The sequence below is a fragment of the Vanellus vanellus genome, assembly GCF_965231255.1.
Source record: "Vanellus vanellus genome assembly, chromosome: 2".
Taxonomy (NCBI): Eukaryota; Metazoa; Chordata; class Aves; order Charadriiformes; family Charadriidae; genus Vanellus; species Vanellus vanellus.
Window position 1 is genome coordinate 5,146,391 of NC_138906.1, and position 21,654 is coordinate 5,168,044.

General features: G+C 41.4%; 1 protein-coding gene across 1 annotated transcript in view; it reads right to left on the reverse strand.

Moving 5' to 3' along the window:
- Positions 1-16,849: 16,849 nt before the first annotated feature.
- Positions 16,850-21,654, reverse strand: part of MINDY4 (MINDY lysine 48 deubiquitinase 4) — an 82,912-nt gene continuing 78,107 nt past the window's right edge. Inside the window, exon 18 of the mRNA XM_082479458.1 lies at positions 16,850-17,381. Coding sequence (XP_082335584.1) covers positions 17,333-17,381 — 49 coding nt within the window. The 3' untranslated portion in view covers positions 16,850-17,332. The remainder of the gene's footprint in view (positions 17,382-21,654) is intronic.

Sequence of the window (21,654 nt, forward strand, 5' to 3'; positions counted from 1 at the left end):
ATTGTTGTGGAGCCAGTAAGGGATAAGAATCATTTGTGCCAGATACTATGATGTACAGTTTAGACTGTGGTTACTGAATACTCGTTCTTATATAATATCAGCAGAAAGACATGGAAAAGGTATAATTACAAGGCATCTTCTGGGCTTGCTGTACCCTGAATTTCCAGAAGATTTTTTGTAACCATTATGAATCTAACCTTTATATACCTACTGCTTCAAAATTACAAAGCAGGGTTCCATATTTGCATTATCATGTATCTCAAGTGAGACGCTTATATATGTGGGTAGGTAAACGGTCAGGAAACAAAAAGATTTCTGAAAATCAGATCACTTTTCTTGAGATGTTTGAGTTTGGAATAAAGCATCAAACTCGAGCAGCCCGATTTTGATGGTGTTTTTTTTTTTTTTTATTGCTGGTGATTTAACACTGCCATGGACTCTTCTCTGATCTTTGTCATGCAGCAGAATCATTGAATCATAGAATCATCTAGGTTGGAAGGGACCTTTAAGATCATCGAGTCCAACCATAAAACTGAGGGGGAACATGAAAATATACAAGAGCAGCATAAATATATGTATACGTATACATATACATATACATATACATATACATATACATATACATATACATATACATATACATATACATATACATACATATACATGTACATGTACATGTACATATACATGTTTTCCCCTATAGTCTGCCACTGAATGTTTACAATTTAACTTGTGGGATTTCCTCCGATATTAGCGTGCTTTAAGAAAATTGTTCCGACAGCCCTGGCACAATTTGCTGTAGGTGGCAGAAATAAATGAATTCCGTGAAACGTTTTGTACGCATAGGCTGTTAATGGAAGAAAAGCTGAGACGTTGGGATTCAAAGCATGGAAGCCAATCGCTTGGACTCCCATCATCTGGCAACAAGCCCTTATTGCTTAGCTGACCCAATCATTAGAGGAGAATGTGACATCTGAGTCATTTTTTTGGAAATAATATCTCTCTGGATATTATTGGAGGCATAAGGGAACTATACCATAACTTAGACACCTCAATGAGATGTTTAAATGGAAATGGGATCAGTCTGGCCCATTGTTTCTAAGCACGAAGGTAGAAAGCAAGGAAGTCCTGTCGTCATAACAACAGCCCCTATAGCCCTCATTATCTTGAGAGCTCTAGAATTATTAAAACCATTAAAAAAATGTCATTAATTTTCCAGAAATGCCTTAAAAAAGGGGGGAGCTGGGATGTCTTGGGGACTCTGGTGTTAAAGTGAACCGTATGTGGCAGATTTCTGTTGTCTTCTCAGTTGTTCTTTTTCTTGCAGAATAAGCCTAGGGAGAGGTTGATTAAACGCAGCTGACACAGGGTAATGACTCTCTTTGCTCCTTGGCATGAGAAGGCTCAGGATTATCCACTCCACACAGCTTCCCTACAAGGAGAGGAGGAGACGGTGCAGTGCGTTCTATAAATTGCTTCCCGGGGAATGTTAAGTGAGAGTTTAGGCAGTAATGATTCTCTCGTGACTCCTTGGGCAGAGAACGGTCCCATTTGCTCGGGCCCAGGCTAATTTTTCCGCACGTTTGCCGAGGTAGCAGCACTGTTTTTTTTTTTCTAATTGCTAGTTTTGTGTTGAATCAGTGATTTGGTTGTTTCAGTTCCAAGTTTTCTTAATGTTTTCTTTTCTTTTTTTTTTTTTTTTTTCCTACAAACTTTGGTAAACAGTTCTTCATTTGTCAGGTCCTGACTGATTATTTTCACCTGGCTGATGACTCTGCATCTTTCCTTCTTTAGTGAAAACTGCATGGATGTAACAATTTATTCCCTGTTGCAAAAGTTTTCACTCTTATTAACTAATAAAACTAATATCTTGGTGTAGCTTATTCTTTATTCTAATGGGCATAGTTTTTTCCATCAAACGAACAGAATTTTTCTGTTTAAATCAAGGATATATTTTGTCTAGGAATCTGTAACTGCTTACCCAATTAATCCATCTGAAAGTGTCCATAGGATCATTCATGTGGGGAACTATATATACATCATGGGCCACGATCCTCAACTTAGCTCTGACATTGCTGTAGAACCGACCGCAGCTGAACCAGGCTACCCCAGCCGTCTAACGCACAGATCTTTGACTACCATTGGCTAACACACTATTTTATTTATTTTATGCTTTGGGAGCTACCAAATTAAGAACCCATTCTCAATTATGGAGTTTTATTTGTTTCCATATACCTCAAAGCTGGTTTGGGGTTTTTTTGGTTTTTTTTTAGTGAAATCCTATTCATTTTGAAATCAAATCATATTGATTTCACGTTTAAAGCCTTTTAATGGTATAATGAAGTTTTAAATTGAATTAATTTCCTTCATTCCTTGTCATAATTGTTTTTTTCTTAAAGAAGCATATGGTTAGAGATGCATCAACCTCATTAAGTGGGTCATTATAGATGCATAGACCTGTAAGGCTCTATTTACTCTGCATATCTTCTGCCGATATTGACAGGAGGTATTTAAGACATCATGACACTGATGGAGAAATATTTAAAGGCAAGTCAGAAGTTCTCTGAACAATTCTCATAGAAATGTTCCATTTCTAATTTTGCAATATCCGCTCAAATTCACATGGGAAAATTTTTTTATTTTGCAATGAAATCCTTCATGTTAAAGTACGAAAGTGTCAGTTTTCTTCTCAAACTCCATGTAGTTAAGAAATAGGAAAGGAAAAATAAAACTCCCCCAACAAAGATTTTCCTTGATATCCTTAAGTATATCACAACAGAAATAAACATAAGACAAGTGGACGGTAGTACTCTATAAGCCCTTGATTAGAAGTTATGTTCTTTTTTCTCTGTATTTCCCTTCCCCTACTGAAATGATGTGTATTGCTGTTGTCATTGTATTTTTTCTTTCATTTTCAAATTACAGAAGTGCAACCAGGAAGTTTTGGCTATTCACTTTCAATTTTCCTTTTCTTTTTTTATTTTTACATATAGCACTATTTTCCTAAATGTTCAATATGGACTTGGCTCTCCTTCTGCATATTTACTGTGAGTTTCAGAGTGAAAATAATCAGAACATCACATTTTGTTTGTCTGTTTATTTCAAATGGGATTATGCATCAGTAGTATGGAACTGCTTAAAAATTCCTGAGATTTTTTTCTTTTTCTCACCACCAGCTTAGACCTCCAGTGCTCTGAGCAAATGCAGTTTGCCTGGACCTGGTCTGCTTCGTGACTTGCTGTGTTCAGGGATCATTAAGAGAGTTTGTCCTCCCTGAACTTCTCAGGTACAAAGGGCCCGATGAACAAAATGATTAATTTTTTGTGCTGTGACTCTGTCCTAGCACAATTACTTGCTGTTATCTACTTATTTCTTCATATATTAATTTCAGACGGCTTTTCCTTTGCTTGCTTCCCCCAGCTTTATAAACTGGGCCTTTTCATCAAATATTAACAAGTTAATAATAAATTGTAGTGTCATGTACAACATGGGTGCATTCTGAAGACACGCGCGATCTTAAGTGGGTATGGCACATGATGTTTATTTCGGATAAAGCAGCATTTTCATACTTCAGGTCTGGAGAATGTCAGGGGCATTCACAGTTCTCACTCCTGATTTATACAAAGGGCAACGGCAGCGTGGCTGAGTTTATTTGTTATAGTAGCAATCATTTTGGCACATGCTGGCACTGGCACTGAAAGCAGGATAATGTCACCAGGGGCCGTTTCCTACACACTGCACTGGAATTGCTCAAAAATCTCAGCTGGAAAACAGCCTGCTGGGGCCTGAGATCATAAAGGGCTTCTCGTGCGTAAACGACACCGATCCCCACGCTGGAACAAGTAGTTAAACCCTCAGAAAGAGCATGGAGAAAAAGCCCAGAAAATTACACTTGATTTTGCAATATTTTTTTTTTCCCACCAGCCTATGGACTGCACACAGATGCCACTGGTGACAATCCATTTATAGAAAGGGGTAAGATTAAAAAAAAAAAAAAAAATCTGTACACTAACAGTTGCAAGGAGAGGGTCCCTTGAAGCATACGCTGAAGTCATGATCCATCTTGTATGTTGTGCTCTGCTTTCGGAAGGGTATCCGTGTTTTCCCAAAGTAGCTGTAAAAGGCAGGTCAGGAGGAGGCATCTGTTCATCTGACCCTAAAAGATGTGCAGGGCGATGAGTTCAGACATAACGTTTCAAGAGTAAAATGAAAATTGACAGCTTCCACCTCAAAGAGGAAACCGGCATTTAACAAAATTACGTTATTCAGGTATCCGTCTGCGTTGGGAATGCTCCATCACTTCACACACACGCTCGCAGCCCAAGATTACCATATGTCTTTCAATAAGGGATGAAAAAGCAAAGCTCTTTCCCCCATTTTGCTCCATTTTGGTATACAATGGAAAACAGACTGGTGCTGCTGTAAATGAGATGCAATTTTACTTCAACCTGAAGGGACACGCATTTTTAAACAGCACTGATTAAAAGAAACATGACAGCGATGGTTTTGGCACAGGAACTGATAAAATCTTCTGGATAACTATCACTTTGCCTATCTGCGTGGTTTGTTCCTCCGGTTGTTCTCTGTTTTCACCCTCAAAATCTTTGTATGATTTCCAGACAGCACAATAACTGGCCATGAGTATAAGAGCCTTCCTAGGAAACCACGATTGAGATGTTTTTATCAGCTTGTTTGTTCAAAAAAATTCCTTTATTTTCAAAATCCTTACCAATAAACTGAAAAAACACAAACCACAGATGAAAATAAAGGTCATGCACTGGCAAACAGCAGGTAAGCACATCTAAGCATAAAACATGAAGAACAGAGGAGAGTAGATGTACATTTACTGTAAGACCATGGGCAGTGGCTTCACTTTGGATTTTGATCACAGACTAAAGTTATCCATGATATAAGTTGAATCTGTCTAGACATTGAATGTTTTCTGGCAAGGAGAATGTTTTTATATTACATGCCATTAAAAAGCACGGGAAAGCAGAACCCGGTATTAGTCAGAGTTTCACTGGGGGTGCCATGGAGTTAAGAATCAATAATAAAATTCTAGTTCAGGCACCTGACATTTAATTTTGGATTTGTGATAAATATTGTCTGTGAGGCACAACATACTGGTATGGCATTTCGTAACTGTTCACCTTTATTATAGAAACGATGTTTGGAAATATTGAATCAGAAACCCATTGCTCCATTGCACAGACGTGAGATCTGTAGAGACATGGAGAAAAAAATCAGCTGAATTGGTTAGTAAGCAAGAAGTCAGAGAGATGATCTCACGAAGGGGGAAATTTGAAACCTCCTTAGACCAAGACTGGTGGGGTGATGTGACTTTCATGTATGCCTACAGTGGAATGACGGACCAGAGGAGATTTCCCTGAGGTGTCAGCACACTCTGTCCTACAACCCCTTTCAGGAACATTTGTTGATGGAGGAACAAGTTCCCACCCCATAGATTCAGAGCACAGAAAGGCCTCAGGGGGTTGCAGGTGACCAGTAGTGCTGTTAAAAGCCCCCAAAAGCCTTAATGTCAAAATTACTTCTTTTTTCTAATACCTTCAAATATGTATCCAAAAGTTTGGTCTCTCCCTTAGTGGCTTACATCACGTCATGTGAATAAAAGCTAATCACCATAACCACCAAGGTTCAGTGAGGATCCGATGGAGAATAACTGGGGAGGCCACAGGTCAGGACGACAGATGTTAGAGGCAGTTGGACCCAAGAGCCCAGTGGACACGAGGCTGCCACAGCTCCGTGTCCCCATGCTCAGCCAGCTGTGAGGTTCCACTTGCATTCCCAACAGGTGTGCGCACACACTCACCATCTCTACAGTAGTGCTCCAGACCTCCAGACCCTACAGCAGCCAACTTGATGACCCTCTGGTCCCTCCAGTATTTGGCCCCAGGGCCATGTCTGTCTTCAAGACCTCTTACCCGTCTCACCAGCTAGTCTGGTTTGAAGTTCGCCGACAAATTAGGTATACCCACATGCACAGGCACAGAGGTTTGCAGTTCCTTAGGGAAACACTCCCACACTCTGGTATCTCCGGTTCCTGGTCCCACAGACACGTGAGCCCTGTGAGCCATGTCCCCTTCTCCAGCTGCTGGCACTCAGACCCCATACACACACGTACAAGCAGTTTTGGGAGCCCCTCACCCAGGAAAATGTTTGGAAATGGAGTTTAATAAGGAGAGAGGACAGACTGAGCTGAGCAAGCGCAGAGCATGGCCAGCCCTGGTTTATACATGTTCAGCTGCTTTTATCCCCTTATCCCTCTGTTTTCCCACACTTGCTCCTCCCCAAGCCACGTTGATTGGTCCTTCCCCCGAACACCCTATAATAAGTCACTCTCACATCCTATAATAATTCACGATACCCGTAAAAACATCCCACAATAAGTTTTACACAATGCTCAAATACTCCTCCCTTGCTTCCCTCCATGAGTCCTGTTCCTGTGAAGGCAGTAAACCCCACAGCTTTCTTTCATGGCCACCTGGGAGGCATGTCATTGGCCAAGCCAAGCCAAGCCAAGCCAAGCCAAGCCAAGCCATCTTGGTGGGTCTCAGCCCTGACCACGGGCTGATCACTCTCCCTGGGTAGCCTGGGTAGTCCCAGGTGCGATGGAGTCAAATTACTCCATTGGCACTAATTACATTACTGGGGTTCCTCCACCTATTGTAGTTCTTCAACCCCTTGATGACCCTTTGTGTTTATGGTGATTAGCTCTTAATTACATGCTGATTAGTTCTTAATTACACACGCTAATGGATTAGGCAAGCATCCTGCCTGCTGCCTAGTTAATTGCTCTGCTGACCAGCCTTGGCATGGCACCTAGCATGATTTGCCCACCTGCTGATCCAAAAATATCATGCTCCGCTGCTTCCCATTGCCCAGGCTGCATGAAGTTCCCAAGGTCTGGGGAATCCTGTCTGGCCAACGTCTCATTGTGCTCTTTTCCTTTCAGCCACCCTGTATCAATCACCAGCTTCTCCTCGCCCACATCTGTGAAGGTTTTGAGATCCTATAAAATCTTTCTGGTGTACAACTTCTGTCTCATTTGTTATTGTGTGCATTTCCCTTTGGCTCCTTCCCTCCAATTTAGACACTAGTCTTTCCTCTGGGTTTCCTTCTCGTTCACTCTGAGTCAAAGATGTGTGATGCCTGCAACTGCCCCTTTCCCTACTCAAAACTCCTTTTCCCTGGAAGACTTATCAAATCAGCTAATGAAGCATCTTCTCCACCCCACTGTGAGATATAAGGGCAGGAATTAAGAGGTCGGTGAAAAGCAGCAGTAACTGCTTTATCAAGCAGATATTCTAGATTTTGCAAAGAAATCGATTTTGAAGCAGGGTCCGCATGAAACATTTTCCCTTTCCCAAACCTGGTGACAAACATGCGGGTACATAATCTCTGCCTTCCAGACTCATTCCAACAGCCACAGAATCCGTGCGACCCTTCTGCTGCCCCAGGACTGACCACAATCGGGGCAAGACAAAGATAAAGCTCCGCATCCCCGAGACATATACCATAAAATTTAGCAGCACCCCAACATATATCCCCCAAAACTAATACTTTGAAGACCCCAATAAGAACAGATTGTTCAGTTTCTCTCTTTCTTTTACCAGCCGTTGTACAATGCATACTTTTTCCATACCCTTTGATGCTTTAGCAGAGCAGGGACTGCGCTCTGAAGGTGTGGCAATGGTACAACTCCACTGAAGTCAGAGGATTTACGCAGTCTGAAGACCTGGCCCTACGTTTCACCTTGGCCTTTCCAGCACGCTGATTTAATTTAACCCAAGGCCAGGAATTAAAATAAAAAACAACAATTCATGCCTGGTTACATTTGTGCTTGTGACCTACGCCTGTCCGAACAGGAGTTGGACAGGACAAAGCACAATGCACTTCCTTGCTTTTATTGCTTTCATTCACTTCATGTCATGCCAAAGAAGGTTGATTTAGGAAGTTCTAGTAATTAACTGCTGATGTTTTTGACTGCTGTTCCCAAGAGACTTACAATGACTTGTAATGGTTGTTCTGTAGGAAACTCTTTCTGGAACGATTGTAGATAACGTATATTCTCTGTTTGGCTTTACTTCTACTTGATTATTTTTTTAAGCAAGGAACATAATTTTTCCTTTAAGCAAATTCACCTGTTCCCTGTGTCCTGGAAACCTCATAAATCACCCTTCTCCTCCCAGGCCATACTGACATTCTGCTGTAGGAGTCCACCAAAGAGGTTTCCTAATTCAGTTACACATTAGACACAGGGTAAGTAAAGTGGACAAAACAAGCAAGGAGAGAGTAAAAATTAATGCTATCCATGAGTTATGGAGTGCCTTTCGTTGCTCTTAGCAGTTGAGAAAACTCAAAAGGAGGAAGCATTGGAACAATGTGTATGTGGAGAGCACAAGTCGTTAGAATTTAAATCTGGGCTGGGGCAATTAGAGGAGGCTCGAACAGGTCCAAACATGGTCTTATGGCTGTTCAGTCTCTCACTCTTCAGGATGTTTCCCTGTATTTTTAACTCACTGTTCTGTTAAAATATAGTGGATGCCTTAGCACTATTGCATAGAACCTAACAAATTCCACCCAAAATTAAAAGCAATATAATAATTATCATTCTAATTCTTCTTCCTTGTGCACTCTGCTATCACACACACACGTATTTCTCCATGCATATAGCATGCAGCCATTAGACACTTATTTTATCTCTTAGATAACTAAGCAGTTGGGTATCCATAGCTATAGCTGTATTACATACTGAAAAAAAAAAAAAAGCAGCCTGATTTTCAGATTTTCACCTACTATATTCATCTGCTACTGACATTGAAAACTCTTGAAAAATAATACCCAGCAGAGCAGAGCAGATCCCAGTGTTTGCATTGTATTTGTCAGGTTTGCAAACTGGAATCATAACTTTAATAAAACCGGATTGTTTCTTACCGAACTGACTCAACCAGGAGTGACTCAGGAAGGATATCGTGCGTGATAGGAATCCAGCCCTGAGAAGGATGTCACTCATAATAAAACTGTGCTGTATTGAAGTGCTCGTAAAAGACCGGCTTTCTTCACACGCCATTGCAAAGCATTACTCATTTGTCACACTCTCTCGGACTGACATTTACCAGCCGCAATTTTTCCCCTTTTATTTCTATTAACCAAAGGCAAACAGCATATGACAGCAGATTTGAAATCATATCAGCAATGTATTACAGCCACTTAAAAACAGGAATAGGGAGATGTATCACGGGCAATAAGACACAAAGGCACAAAATGTGAGCCTTTTTCTCAGCCAAAATGTAGTAGTGTGCAAGACAGCTATCTTCCATGTGAGATAAATAAAAATACGGAGCACATTGAAAACAGTATTTAGCCGATTTGCACTTGGCATGAGTTTGGCACTTAGTATATTTTTCTCCTGAAGAGATATTTAAAAGATGGGTAGATGTGGTGTTTGTGGACATGGTTTAGTGGTGGACTTGGCGGTGTTAGGTTGACGGTTGGGCTCGGTGATCTTAAAGGTCCCTTCCAACCTAGACGATTCTATGATTCAATAAAGAAGATGAAGTGTAGGCCTAAAACTGCATTACAAAGAAGAAAAAAATCTGAGTAACACAAAAATCAGTGATTCACGATGTCTGGTACCTCTAAAGTAAATGATTTGTAGCCTCTTCCATGTTGAATATTTAAGGTGGATTTTTTTCTTTTTACTTGGGTTACTAAAATTCATTTACTCTTGCACCTTCCACCCCCACTGATGATGATGCCTTTTTAACATTTAGGATTTAATCCCTACCAAAACTTCGCTAATGTGACCCATGTAACATGCACAGCTGATGGAGTGGCTACTCAGTAGCTGCGATCTTCAGCTGGGGTTTTGACTTCTCTTTGGAAATAGCGGTGCAGAAAACTGGACTTCCTCAGGGGAACTGTGCCACACAGATCCGCACAGGTGGAGATCGTGGACCACTCCCTTCTCTTAGCCAGGAGCTAGATTTTTCCATGCTCCCTGCAGCGATGATCCAGAATTCAAGGTCTGGAGACCTTGGCTCGTATCTGCACCACTTACCAAACCAAGTACATCTCAGCAAAAGGTATGTTTGCGGAATGTAACTTTTAACCTCATATTCTTTGTGTATTGTACAGAGAGGAGCTGAACTGTTTTATTCCTTTTTTTTTGGCTACACATTCTTTGCTAGTGTTTTGTCAATTAGTAAATATTTGCTGAATTCCAGTGCACAGAGTATTTTTACAAATGCCCAAAATATTTCTTAGATTAATTCGGAAGTCCCTGCCAAATGATAAGACAGTGATAAGAAAATAAGCAGAACACCCACACAAGGTACAGATATCTTGGGTGTTTTATCAGGTTTTAGGATTGTGACACAGTCCAAGTGCTGTTATACAAGAAATCTACGCTTAAAAAAATCTCACGTCTAGGACACCTTCCAGTTCTCAACGCTGATACGTCTCCTGTGTGCCCATGTGAGCAACCAAATTTTATCAGGAGCTCCTTCTCCAAACGCTGGCAAATTCCTGCTGCTCAATCCTGTGATTTCTTTCACAAGTAGATGCTTCTCCAGCTCACAGCTAGAAGCTGTGAAGTGGAAGACAGAGGTAAGAATGGTGCAGGAGCCAGGAGGAACCTCTAACCCATCATCTCATTCACTTGTTTTGTCTAGTATATGGGTCTATAATCACATTCTCCTTCTTTTCTGGCTTTGTCATTGTCACACAGTGGGATTGGGTTGGAGCAGTCACTGTAGCCTCCCAACAGTCGGTATAATCAGTGGAGATCCAGACAGCAGCAGGCAGGGAAGTGAAAAATGCAATTCAATGAGTAGGCATCTAAAATAGGTCGAGTGGCTCATATCCATATTGTGCCTCCTTCTCACCAGTGGCTGTAAAGACAGTTCTGAGTCACTGGTTTACGTGGAGATATCTACCTCTGACTAGATTAGGTGGATCCTCCCTGAGGTTCACAGATGAGGCTAAACTTCCTACATCAGGAAGCCACCCGAGCAGAGTAACTATTGACAAGACTGGTTGACAACGTGGGGAGCTTTTGGTTTGGGACAACCACTTTAAGACACATGAAAGGCCTTTGTTTTGAGCTTGTGGATGCTCACTATTTTCCAGTTCCTTTATAGGCATTGGTACATCAAGCAAACAGATGGTGTTACAAACATCTCCCACTAAGCTCCCACATCTCCCATGGAGCAGCTGAGAAAATGAATTGTGTTGCATCTGTACCCATTAGCCTTGTTGCATCTCAGCCAATCAGCCTCCATAAGGAATGAGAGTTTATAAGTTCACCTTCAGAGCTGTATTACTGTCACACTGCTGCTTCCAGTTTACTATCTCCGAGTACCTGAAGCCAGACTCTGTGCAGGACCACCTCATCTCAGGCTATCTACAGCCAAATCATTATACTCTATTTTTTTCACAAAAGATCTCAGGTTTCTCAAATGAGTCTTGAAGATGGAGGCACCCAGATCCATGAGTTGCTATAAGACTTTTTAACCACTGCAGACTGAGGATGTGCTATGTAAAGCACGCTGTGAAGAGCAGGTAATGTGAACAGTGCCATGGAAACCACACACCAGCTGAAACTCACCTGGATGCCAAGAGCTAGAGGTCAAAGAAATAGTGCTCCAGTCCGAGGGTCAAGCAAAAGTCTCAATGCTCTCCACTCTTCTGAATAGCAAAGAGATGTGCCTTTAGCAGAACTTCCACAACGTGTCAACTGTTGCAGTTCAGTGTAATTCCTTCAAGCAAAAGAAAAATGTAAAAAAAAACCACAGCAGATGAAACTTGAAATCTTAGACTACTAATAAATACTTATCATAGAAAAAAAGTCACTTTGCATCCTTGAGAGGGTTTTTCTTTTTAGAATTGGTACTTGTTTCCATGTTGACATAGTCAACAACTATTGTTAATAAGGGACATCACAAAAATAGGCTGCTTTTCACTCTAACAACAATCCCTCCCCACCTTGGTTGAAACGACAAATTAAAATATCTGATTGAAAATGGCCTTTTCCTTTCTCTAGTTTTATAAACAAAGCTGCTAAGGAGAAACTGCTTCCTTATTTCAGACCTAATGTTGGATTTATTATCTTTTAGCCAAGGAAAACAAATAAATGAAGAGTGCTAGTATATACAAAGTGTTCCTAGTGGGGTGAGTTTTCCTTAGGTTATGCAGCAGACCGAGCTCTGGATCATACGGACAGGCAGGAGCCATCATTTTCTTTCCACGAAGAAATTCTCTGTTTCCTACATGATCTTATTGATGAACAGAAAACCAAAATAACACACATCAGTCATAAAGGCTTTGGTGCTTGATTCTTAAGTTTTATGTATCTACAAACATGAACTGAAGAGACAAATGATTACCAGACAAACTTTGGTGTGGGTTAACTTTCTATCACCTATTCCACAATAACTGTCCATATCCCAGGTGTGGTCAACGTGAAATAATCCAGGGCAATTTCCTCCATAGCAAACTTACCCTGGGACAGGAAAATGAAACAGAGTTATCAAAATAAGGTAAATCTGTATTTTGTACCACATTATGGCTTTGTAATCATACCTCAAATCATGTAGGCACTCTGAAGAACTGACTGTTTTGCTCCTTCAAAAAATTGGTACCAGAATTTTCAGAAACAGTGATTTGAGGTCCTCGTGGTTTAATGGAGCTCCCAGCCACCACTAGACAATTGCGCCTTCTTCAAGCACTTCAGTTTCAGCAATTGAATCTTTAGAGCCGCTAAGCCACTTAGCACTTCTGAAAAACTTGGCTTATGGCTGTGTCCTTTTTCCAAGCTCTTCAGCTTTCCTCTGATTTCTAAAGTGACCATTTCCTGTCATTTTGCATTAGCCCATTAGATATAGCAGGAATAAAAGCAAACAGACGTCTGCCTCTGGAAAGTGAAGACTTGAAAACAACAGACTTAAGTTGTCACTTTTGCTCTACCTGGGAACAAAGCCCACAGTGACAGCAGAGGTACGTTCATGATAGTAGGTCATCATATCTCAAAGTTTTCCCAGTTTTGACCAGTATGGTGAGGGAAGATACGTAGAAAAACAAACAGCAGCAGGTTCATCAAATTAAGTCTGAATTTAGAATCATAGAATTTTACCCACAATGATGACTTTTTCACAAGTGGTTGCTGGTATAATAATAAAACCTTTTCTTTCTGCTGTAGAGTAGACCTGCAGATGGATAAGAAACCTTCTCAGTGTGTCACGTACCCATCCTGCCCAGAGTCCCAATAAAACTCTGCAACATGACTGCCTCTCCCCTGATTTCGATCAGGAAGATGCGACTCAGACTAAACAACGATGAGTAACGAGATCTTTCAGTTCTCAATACCGCTTGGGTAGGCTTCAAACAGGACAGTGGACCTGTGTGCGTGGAGGCAGATAGTACCTCACGCTTTAAACTACCTCCAGACTGGGTGGTTTAAGTTCCTGTAGCTGCCACAGGGTAACACCACCGAGGTCAGCGTGCGCTGCTTCATCCCGCTCCGACTGCAACATGGTTCTGTTCGCAGAAGAAGAGGCTTAAATTTTCATTATTATTTCCCTGACCCGATGAGGCCCATGAAATATTTATACTATAGTCTCCCAGATTAATTTCCACTTGCAAATTAATTATCAAAAAAAAAAAAAAAAGAGAGAAGGAAATCTGGGCTGTTACTATAACCATTGCTTTAAATGTTTTATTTGTATGGGACATTCTGTACAAGACAAAGTTAAATATACATTTTGTACAAAGGTGACATACATGACACCTTACCAAAATAGTACCTCTGCTTTGATATTCATCTACATACACAACATGCCATGTCGTTAGCTAAGGCGTCAATTTTCAGTAGAGAGTATATTTTTTTATACCACAGAAGAAAAAAGAATGAAGTTAAGACATACAGACCAAATGCCAAATGCCACCGGTGTCTTTTAATGCTCACTTATCAAATGGTCGCTGTTTTGTTCATTTCAGGAAGTCACATTCATTGGGCAATGAAAAAGAAAATGACAAAGAATGAAGAGGAAAACATAATTAAAAATAAATAGATGCATGCTGCTGGAAGAGGATATGATTCTGCACAGATCTGTGCAAAGGTTTTTGCGTTGCCGTGTAACATTTTGCATTGCCTTGTCTGATTGACTCAAAAAGCCCTGTGATATCTTAAGAGAAATAACTTCTGGTGTTTAATATCGAATAAAAATAGACATGCTTTCTTGTCATTGCAGACAGTGGCCAAGGGAATGCTCTACCTGTTTTCTGCAGCTAGATCTGCAGAATTCAGATCTTTCAACTAGATCTGAATGAATGTTCTGGTTGTACGTTTGCTCCTTGTGGAAGGATGCCCTACCAAATCTCAAGAGCCATCTCTCTTGCCTTGTTAGGACACTGCCATTGAACCCTGGTGAAGGTAGTTACTGTTTTTAGACTCCAGGAGCAAGGATGGTGGAAGGACCTTAGCAACACTGAGGTTCTCAGTGCTCCAGCTTGGTGGAATTACCCCACACAGGTTTCGTGAAGCCATTCAAGTGCTTTTTTTCTGCATTTGTGAGTGAGGGCACAGGTGAACCTGGAGTCAGTTCACCTTAGATGAGAGGTGGACAGTGGGATTTGCAGAACAAATATATGCAGGCACAAGGACATATAACTGGTAAAGATGATCTGTCTCACTGACATTCTGTTATCATAGAAATTTTCAACAAAAGTACCCTCCATAACCAGGGATGAAGGAGCTTCAGAGTTCTTTGCAGCCTGTTTTAGAAAGAGGGTCAGAGTTCAGGGCTCCTCCTCATCTTCATTTGCCCTCCAAGATAAACCATAAAACACAATCTATTTCCAAGACCTATTCAATAATCTATACTCTTTCTTATATCCTGAATAATTCTGACATCTTCACGGGTGAAATCCATTTGAGATAACCCTGTTGGGCTCCCTCTATACCCACCTTATCATCCTACCGTCCGGAGCACAGTTCTCATCCTAAAGCAAGTATACATCACACCCTGATATCTCCCCTCCTCTGAACAAAGAACAGCTCCTCTGAACATGTCCACACCGTAGACATCCATATTTCGGTCAGACAAAAATCTGGCCTGTCACAAGGCAGCTCCCTCCTTCCCCAGATGAACACTTATCTTTACTGCTCTTCTATCAGGGAGTGGAAGGTTATCTCCAAACTGACATATTTAAAGCAGTGCTTTGGAGTAAATGGTGCACTGGGTAAATGGTTTACTAGCCTGGAAAATTCAGAAAGGAATTTTTTATTAAACCTGGTTCCAAAAATCTTCCTCCACTTTTCTTCTCTACCCTATTTCCTGTCCAGATGCATTCTGCAAAAAAAATATCTTATTTTACATTATAGATGCCCTGTGAGGTAGCTGGAAAAATCAAACCATTTGCTTCACGAAACAAAGCGCAGACTATAGTTCATCATAGTGATTTCAAGAGCAACAAAGGCTTTGGATCCGGGATCTTTGACTGTTTGGGATCTCCCGCTCCTGGGAGCACTGCAGCTCACGCTGAGGCAAGCTCTTCCTGGGAAGCTGGACTGCTTGAAGTATGGATGATGAGCATATCTTAAAGGCAGTGTATTGAGTCCACCTATAGCTGACAGTACAAACATATTCCTGTATACTCAAAGATGAAAGAGTTTGCCAGAGGCCATGTAACGCCCCTGTAAGCAAAGTCAGGAATGAGCTCAGATTTGATACCTTCGAGGCTGAATGGGAGATCTTCGCCTCACAAAGTTTAAAGCACTTTGCCTGTCTGATCAAAACCAAACCAATTACATTACACTGAATTAAATAAAATTAAAATGACTGAAACCCTGAGATACTTTATGACATACAGACAGCTGGATGTGAATGGAAGCAAAGAGGGAGACAGATGTTCATCCAGAGACCATCTAAACCTTTCTGGTACTCTGTTATGGCTTATAGTCAGTTGGTTTCCAAATCTCGCTCAAGTCCCCGAGATTTGTATTTGCATAGTCAGTTTGGTATCTCTACACTAAACACCGCAGAACATTGAATTTTTGTTGGAAATCAGTTTTGGAAATAACAACTAGTTTATCAGGACTCAGCGGAGATTGCATACTGACTAGGAAGAAGGTGATAAATATCAGAAAGTAAAAGTTCTTTATTAAACTCTCATGAAATACTCACTCTCAAGAGAGAGGAATAATCCTAGAAACAGCATTTATCTGCCTTTTTTCCAAGGCATTTTTTCCAATCTTCAGTTCAGTAACTCGTTCCAATTTTGGTAAAGTGTTGCCAAAATATATCACTTAAAGAATTTATTTCAGAGTACAAACTGCTGTTTCGATACCTCATGATACATCATTTCAGTAAATGCACTTTATTTAATAATGAAAAATGTTATCTATCACAGATAGGCACCTTTTAAAGTTCAAACCTAACAGCTCTTCTGTTTTCTCGTAATTATGAAGAAGCGAACCACAGATATTATCTACCACTCTGGTGTAAATAAACCTGAGTGCGTAAGTAGTTACAATGGTATAAATGTAAAGATGCCGATACAGCTTTCTCTCATTCAGAAAGAAAAATGAGCTACGTTGGTGTGAGGCACTGTTACACACCAATTGCACCCGGTATAAGGAACGTACTAGTATAAGGAACCCGGTATAAGGAACACACTAGTATTATTTTTATTCTGGTAAAAACAGAACCAAGATCTTTACTGCAAATTTTATGACACAAGACAACTTTGTTTAGGTCAGGTTTTCTCTGAAAAGCCCATATGGTTACCAATCTGTTTAGCACAAAATCAGACTTCCTATTATCAGGTAAAGAAGAGAATATTTATTTCTTGGATAATATTTTATACTTTCACTGGAGTTTTGTAAGCGAAGAACTAGGCAGCACAGTGAAGGCATGTACGGTGACCGAAATCTGGGTTCAGCATCTTTCGTCAGATGCTTTGAAACAATTGCAGGATACAGAGTGGATCCAGAAAGAGACCTCAAGGGGACGTTGACGACTTCACTGCTTCATCTGTAACCTTGATTGGGTGGTGGAAACTCAGTCAACTTTCAGAAGCTGTACGTTAAAGGCAGTGACAAGGAATTTACGTAAGTGTTGTTTATATTATAAGCAAAATATCTGAAGCACGAGGTGATTGAGGTGAAACTCTTCCAGTCTGCAAACCATGTCATTCTTCCTCATCTCAAACGGCACAACTCTTGTCCTATTTCCTGTATTGGTGGGAATAGGAATGTGCTAATTCAGTCATTTCCTTTTTGTCTTTACAAATAAAGGGCAGGGCAGGTCAGTCACAAGATTGGTTCTGTGCCATTCCAGTCAATAACAGCTCCTTGCCACCTAGAAATGAAAGCAATCGTTTTACACCCATCAGTTAATCAGGTCATTGGAAAGGTAACCCAACACCCCTCAACCACCCAAAGAACCTTAGAGACACTAGGATGGACTCATTTGGGGTAACTAACCACATCTTCTCAAAGGGAAGGGAACAGAATTGAGGTACCTGTGACCCCTAATTTTATGTGCCTCAGTTTGGAGGTCTGTCTCTTTATCCTTCCTCCAGTCTCTTTTAGGCAATAGAGAGTCCTCAGCAGCAGCTGATTCAGATCAAGTACCTTCGTGTTGCAAAGACTGTAGGGAATACCCAAAATAGGGAATTAACCCTACATAACGAGAATGCTGTATCAGCTGTTACGAGGCAATTCGCACACTCCTATACAGGCAGGCCTCAGAATGGGAACTCTGTGACTCTCAGACCCTGAGACCAGATAATTTCGTTTAGCAGCTATCTTTGCTCCTGACCTTTGTTCCTTCGAGGCATTCACCGTCTCACTTTAATGGCAATGTTTTGCTTCTCCTGTGCTGAGGTTTTGGTTTTTCTTTCCTCTCATTCTTTCTTCAGAATAACACTAAGGATGTATACCGAGAACAGTGTTGCCAAACCTTCCATGTTTTTAATTCCAGGCTGTGTGTTGGCTGCTACTGCTCAGCTGCCCACTCCAGGAATGTGACCAACACTGGAAGGTATCAATCCTGCATTTGTCAACAAATGTCTCTTCAAATCATGGCAGAAGACAACGATCTAAACCAAGACTCAGTGACACGCTGGAGGGGAGTAATGCCATCCAGAGGGACCTGGACAGGCTGGAGAGGTGCGCCCAAGCCAACCTCATGCAGTTCAACAAGGCCAAGTGCAAGGTCCTACATCTGGGTCGGGGCAATCCCAAGCACAAATGGCTGGAGAGCAGCCCTGAGGAGAAGGACCTGGGGATGCTGATTGACGAGAAGCTCAACATGAGCCAGCAATGTGCGATGGCAGCCTAGAAGGCCAACCATATCCTGGGCTGCATCAGAAGTGTGGCCAGCAGGTCAAAGGAGGTGATTCTGCCCCTCTACTCCACTCTCGTGAGACCCCACCTGGAGCACTGCATCCAGCTCTGGAGTCCCCAACATAAGGAGGACATGGACCTGCTGGAGCCTGTCCAGAGGAGAGCCACGAGGATGATCCGAGGGCTGGAGCTCCTCTCCTATGAGGAGAGGCTGAAAGAGTTGGAGCTATTCAGCCTGGAGAAGAGAAGGCTCCAGGGAGATCTTATTGGGGCCTTCCAGGGGGCCTACAAGAGAGCTGGGGAAGGACTTTTTACTAGGGCATGTAGTGATAGGATGAGGGGGAACGGCTTTAAACTGGAAGAGGGCAGGTTCAGATTAAACATTAGGAAGAAGTTTTTCACTTTGAGGGTGGTGAGGCACTGGAACAGGTTGCCCGGAGAGGTTGTTGAGGCCCCATCCCTGGAGGTGTTCAAGGCCAGGCTGGACGTGGCCTTGGGCAACCTAGTCTAGTGGGAGGTGTCCCTGCCTATGGCAGGGGGGGTTGGAACTGGATGATCTTCAAGGTCCTTTCCAACCTAAACCATTCTATGATTCTATGAAATCAGGATGATGCTCTCCAGTGACCTTACTGGGTTGAAGTGAGTCAACTTACTATACAGTCAGAGTCATCCATTGCATGAATTGCACCCTTGTCGGTGGCATTTCTCATATTTGCAAGTTCATGGTCCACAACTTCTGAGAACTAAGCTATTGCATTCCCAGTGTCAAGTATTTATATGTTTTGAAAATCTGTCTCAGAGTGCATGTGCACAGCAGTAAGACATTGGTGAGGGGGTGGAGACAACAGTGAGTTGCCAGAGCACCACATTCTTTCTGTCACCGAGGAAAGAATGTGTCAGCAAGGGTATGGCAGCTCAGTCCATTCGCTGAGCAAGTCAGTTAAGTGTAAAATGAAACCAAAATCTGAATTCATGCAGTATTCAGTGCAAAGTCTCAAAGAAAGTGACCATCTGAGAGCTGTTGTGAAATTTTTCCTTTTTTTATTTTGCTGAGAAAATAAAAATTAAAAAAATTGCAGAAGGACTGTCCTCATTCCAGAGCTTAGTAGGAATACACAAAAGTGATGTCTCACATCGTAAGCTAAAACTAGGGTATGTTCTAGCTAAGGATATTCGACCTCATCTGGCATTCACCAGTAGCAAGAGCTGTGAACCAGCTGTGAACCAGAGGTTCAGAATATCACCTCCAGAACAACCAAACGCAAGTGGGAAGTACAATCGCCATGGGATTTTTCAGGTAACGCCATCAAATCATCCCTGAACAGTCTTCCAAGGCACCGCCTTCTACCTCACCAGGGTGATTAATGCTTTGAGAGGGACCCACAGAGACCCCACAGAGGCCTAAAGACACCGAATGAAATCTGTGAAAATATCTACACATGCTGATAGCGCTTTTGCTGTTGTGGCTTAAGACGTTGCTTCTTGCTACGTAGCGTGGAACTGGCCTTTTTTAAAACAGGCTTTCAATAAAGAGCTTAAACAGAAAATTATACTTTGAAGCAAGATTCAAGGTAACTTTCATAACAAGCCTTATCTCCTGTCTTTATTTTCAAACCATTTCTGCTGAGCCGTTTGCAGACTGAAAAGCAGTCTTTGGCTGCGTGCTTCTATGGAAATGGATCCAAAACTTTTCCACTATTGAATCTGCACAAGAACAGGTGTCAGACAGTGAGGAACCTCACTCACAGGTGCTGGACAAGTCTCTTCTTTACAGACAGAAATAAAACTGTCCGGACAATGCAATGTGATCATTTCCCAAAACTATCCTGCCACAATGTAATTGAAATGGAACCCAGATTCTAGCTGCTGATTCAATTATCATTTATCAGATTAGCAACATGAAAACTACATTTGACCCATTTGGTTCCACTGCAACCTCACCCAAGGGTCATGGAGTTAACGGGAACCCAAGAGGAACTGGTTCAGGCCCTGAACAATGCTCAGTCTGGAATAACATTCAGAGAGTATCATCTCCTGTACTAATCATTTGGTATTGTTTTAGAGCACACCAATAATTCAGGATGAAATGCCCATGCTCTCCTCTCACCCACTAAATTTCCACTGGATGTCCCACTTCAAAGCCAAACGGGTGAACTAATGTATCATACAGCTCCGCTACCACAGAGGAGAGCTGATGCTGGAGGGTTAACAAAATATACAGCTGAATTCAGATTATAATATCAGATCAAAGTTTTATTCCCCTCAGGGAGAGCTAACAGATGTTATTTCCGCCAGTGCAGAGAGATGCCGAGAATCGTGACTGTGATATAAGAGTATTCTTCAGGGAAGAATGGGATAAGACGTCTGCACGGCATCTCCCAAACAACCCAGGGATGCACATTCCAGACATCTCTTGGTCAGAATCTGACTGTTTCTACAGATGTCTAAGCCACAATAAAAGCACATGGACTTGTACTGACTCTGGTTGGGAGCCTGCAGGTTAAAGTGATACCTGTTGGTGACGAGCCGTTCCAGCCATCTGAAGTGTTACCTGCTGTAAACCCAAATCTCACTCTTCTGACATTTTATAGAATAGGGGCTAAAAACATGAGCCTCTTCCTTCTGCAGAAGCAAAACAACTCGTCTCTTCTGATGATAATAATAATAATAATGAAAAAAAACTAAATATAGAAACAATCTATTACACATGCAATTTTCTCTTCGGGAGAGGACAAGGGAACAAACAGCAGGCAGATGTCAGGCATATAACTCAATGCACCAGAGAACAATGGCATTCAGGTATTGGGGTAAACAATAGGTAAGGTTTTTCACGGACTAAAACAGAATTGAGTCATGTGAATGAAAGGAAAAACTCCAATCAACATTTGGAAACAATAGCTAATCTTCTCAGTTCTGACTGTTCAGACTGAGAAATTCTCTACACTGCCTGAGAACTTACCCTGCTTTTTTTGATGAGAAAGGTTTGATAAGGAGCTTCATTATGAATGCTTGGTCAAAAGAAGTAACGGCTCTTTGTTGTTTTACTAAAAATTACTATAGGAGTTTTTTCCATAGTTGTATGATAGAAAACATTTGTATCTCCCAGTTTGTTAAAATATTGGTTAGTTTGGTTTGTTTTTACTTTTCCTTATATACTGTTTCATATTTGGAAAAAACGTTCTCAAAACTAAAAGGAAAAATATAACATGAAGAACCTTTAGCAGCAAGGCCATGCTTAAATAAATACGCTCAAAGCAAACGGAGAATAGTGAAAACAAGGAGCC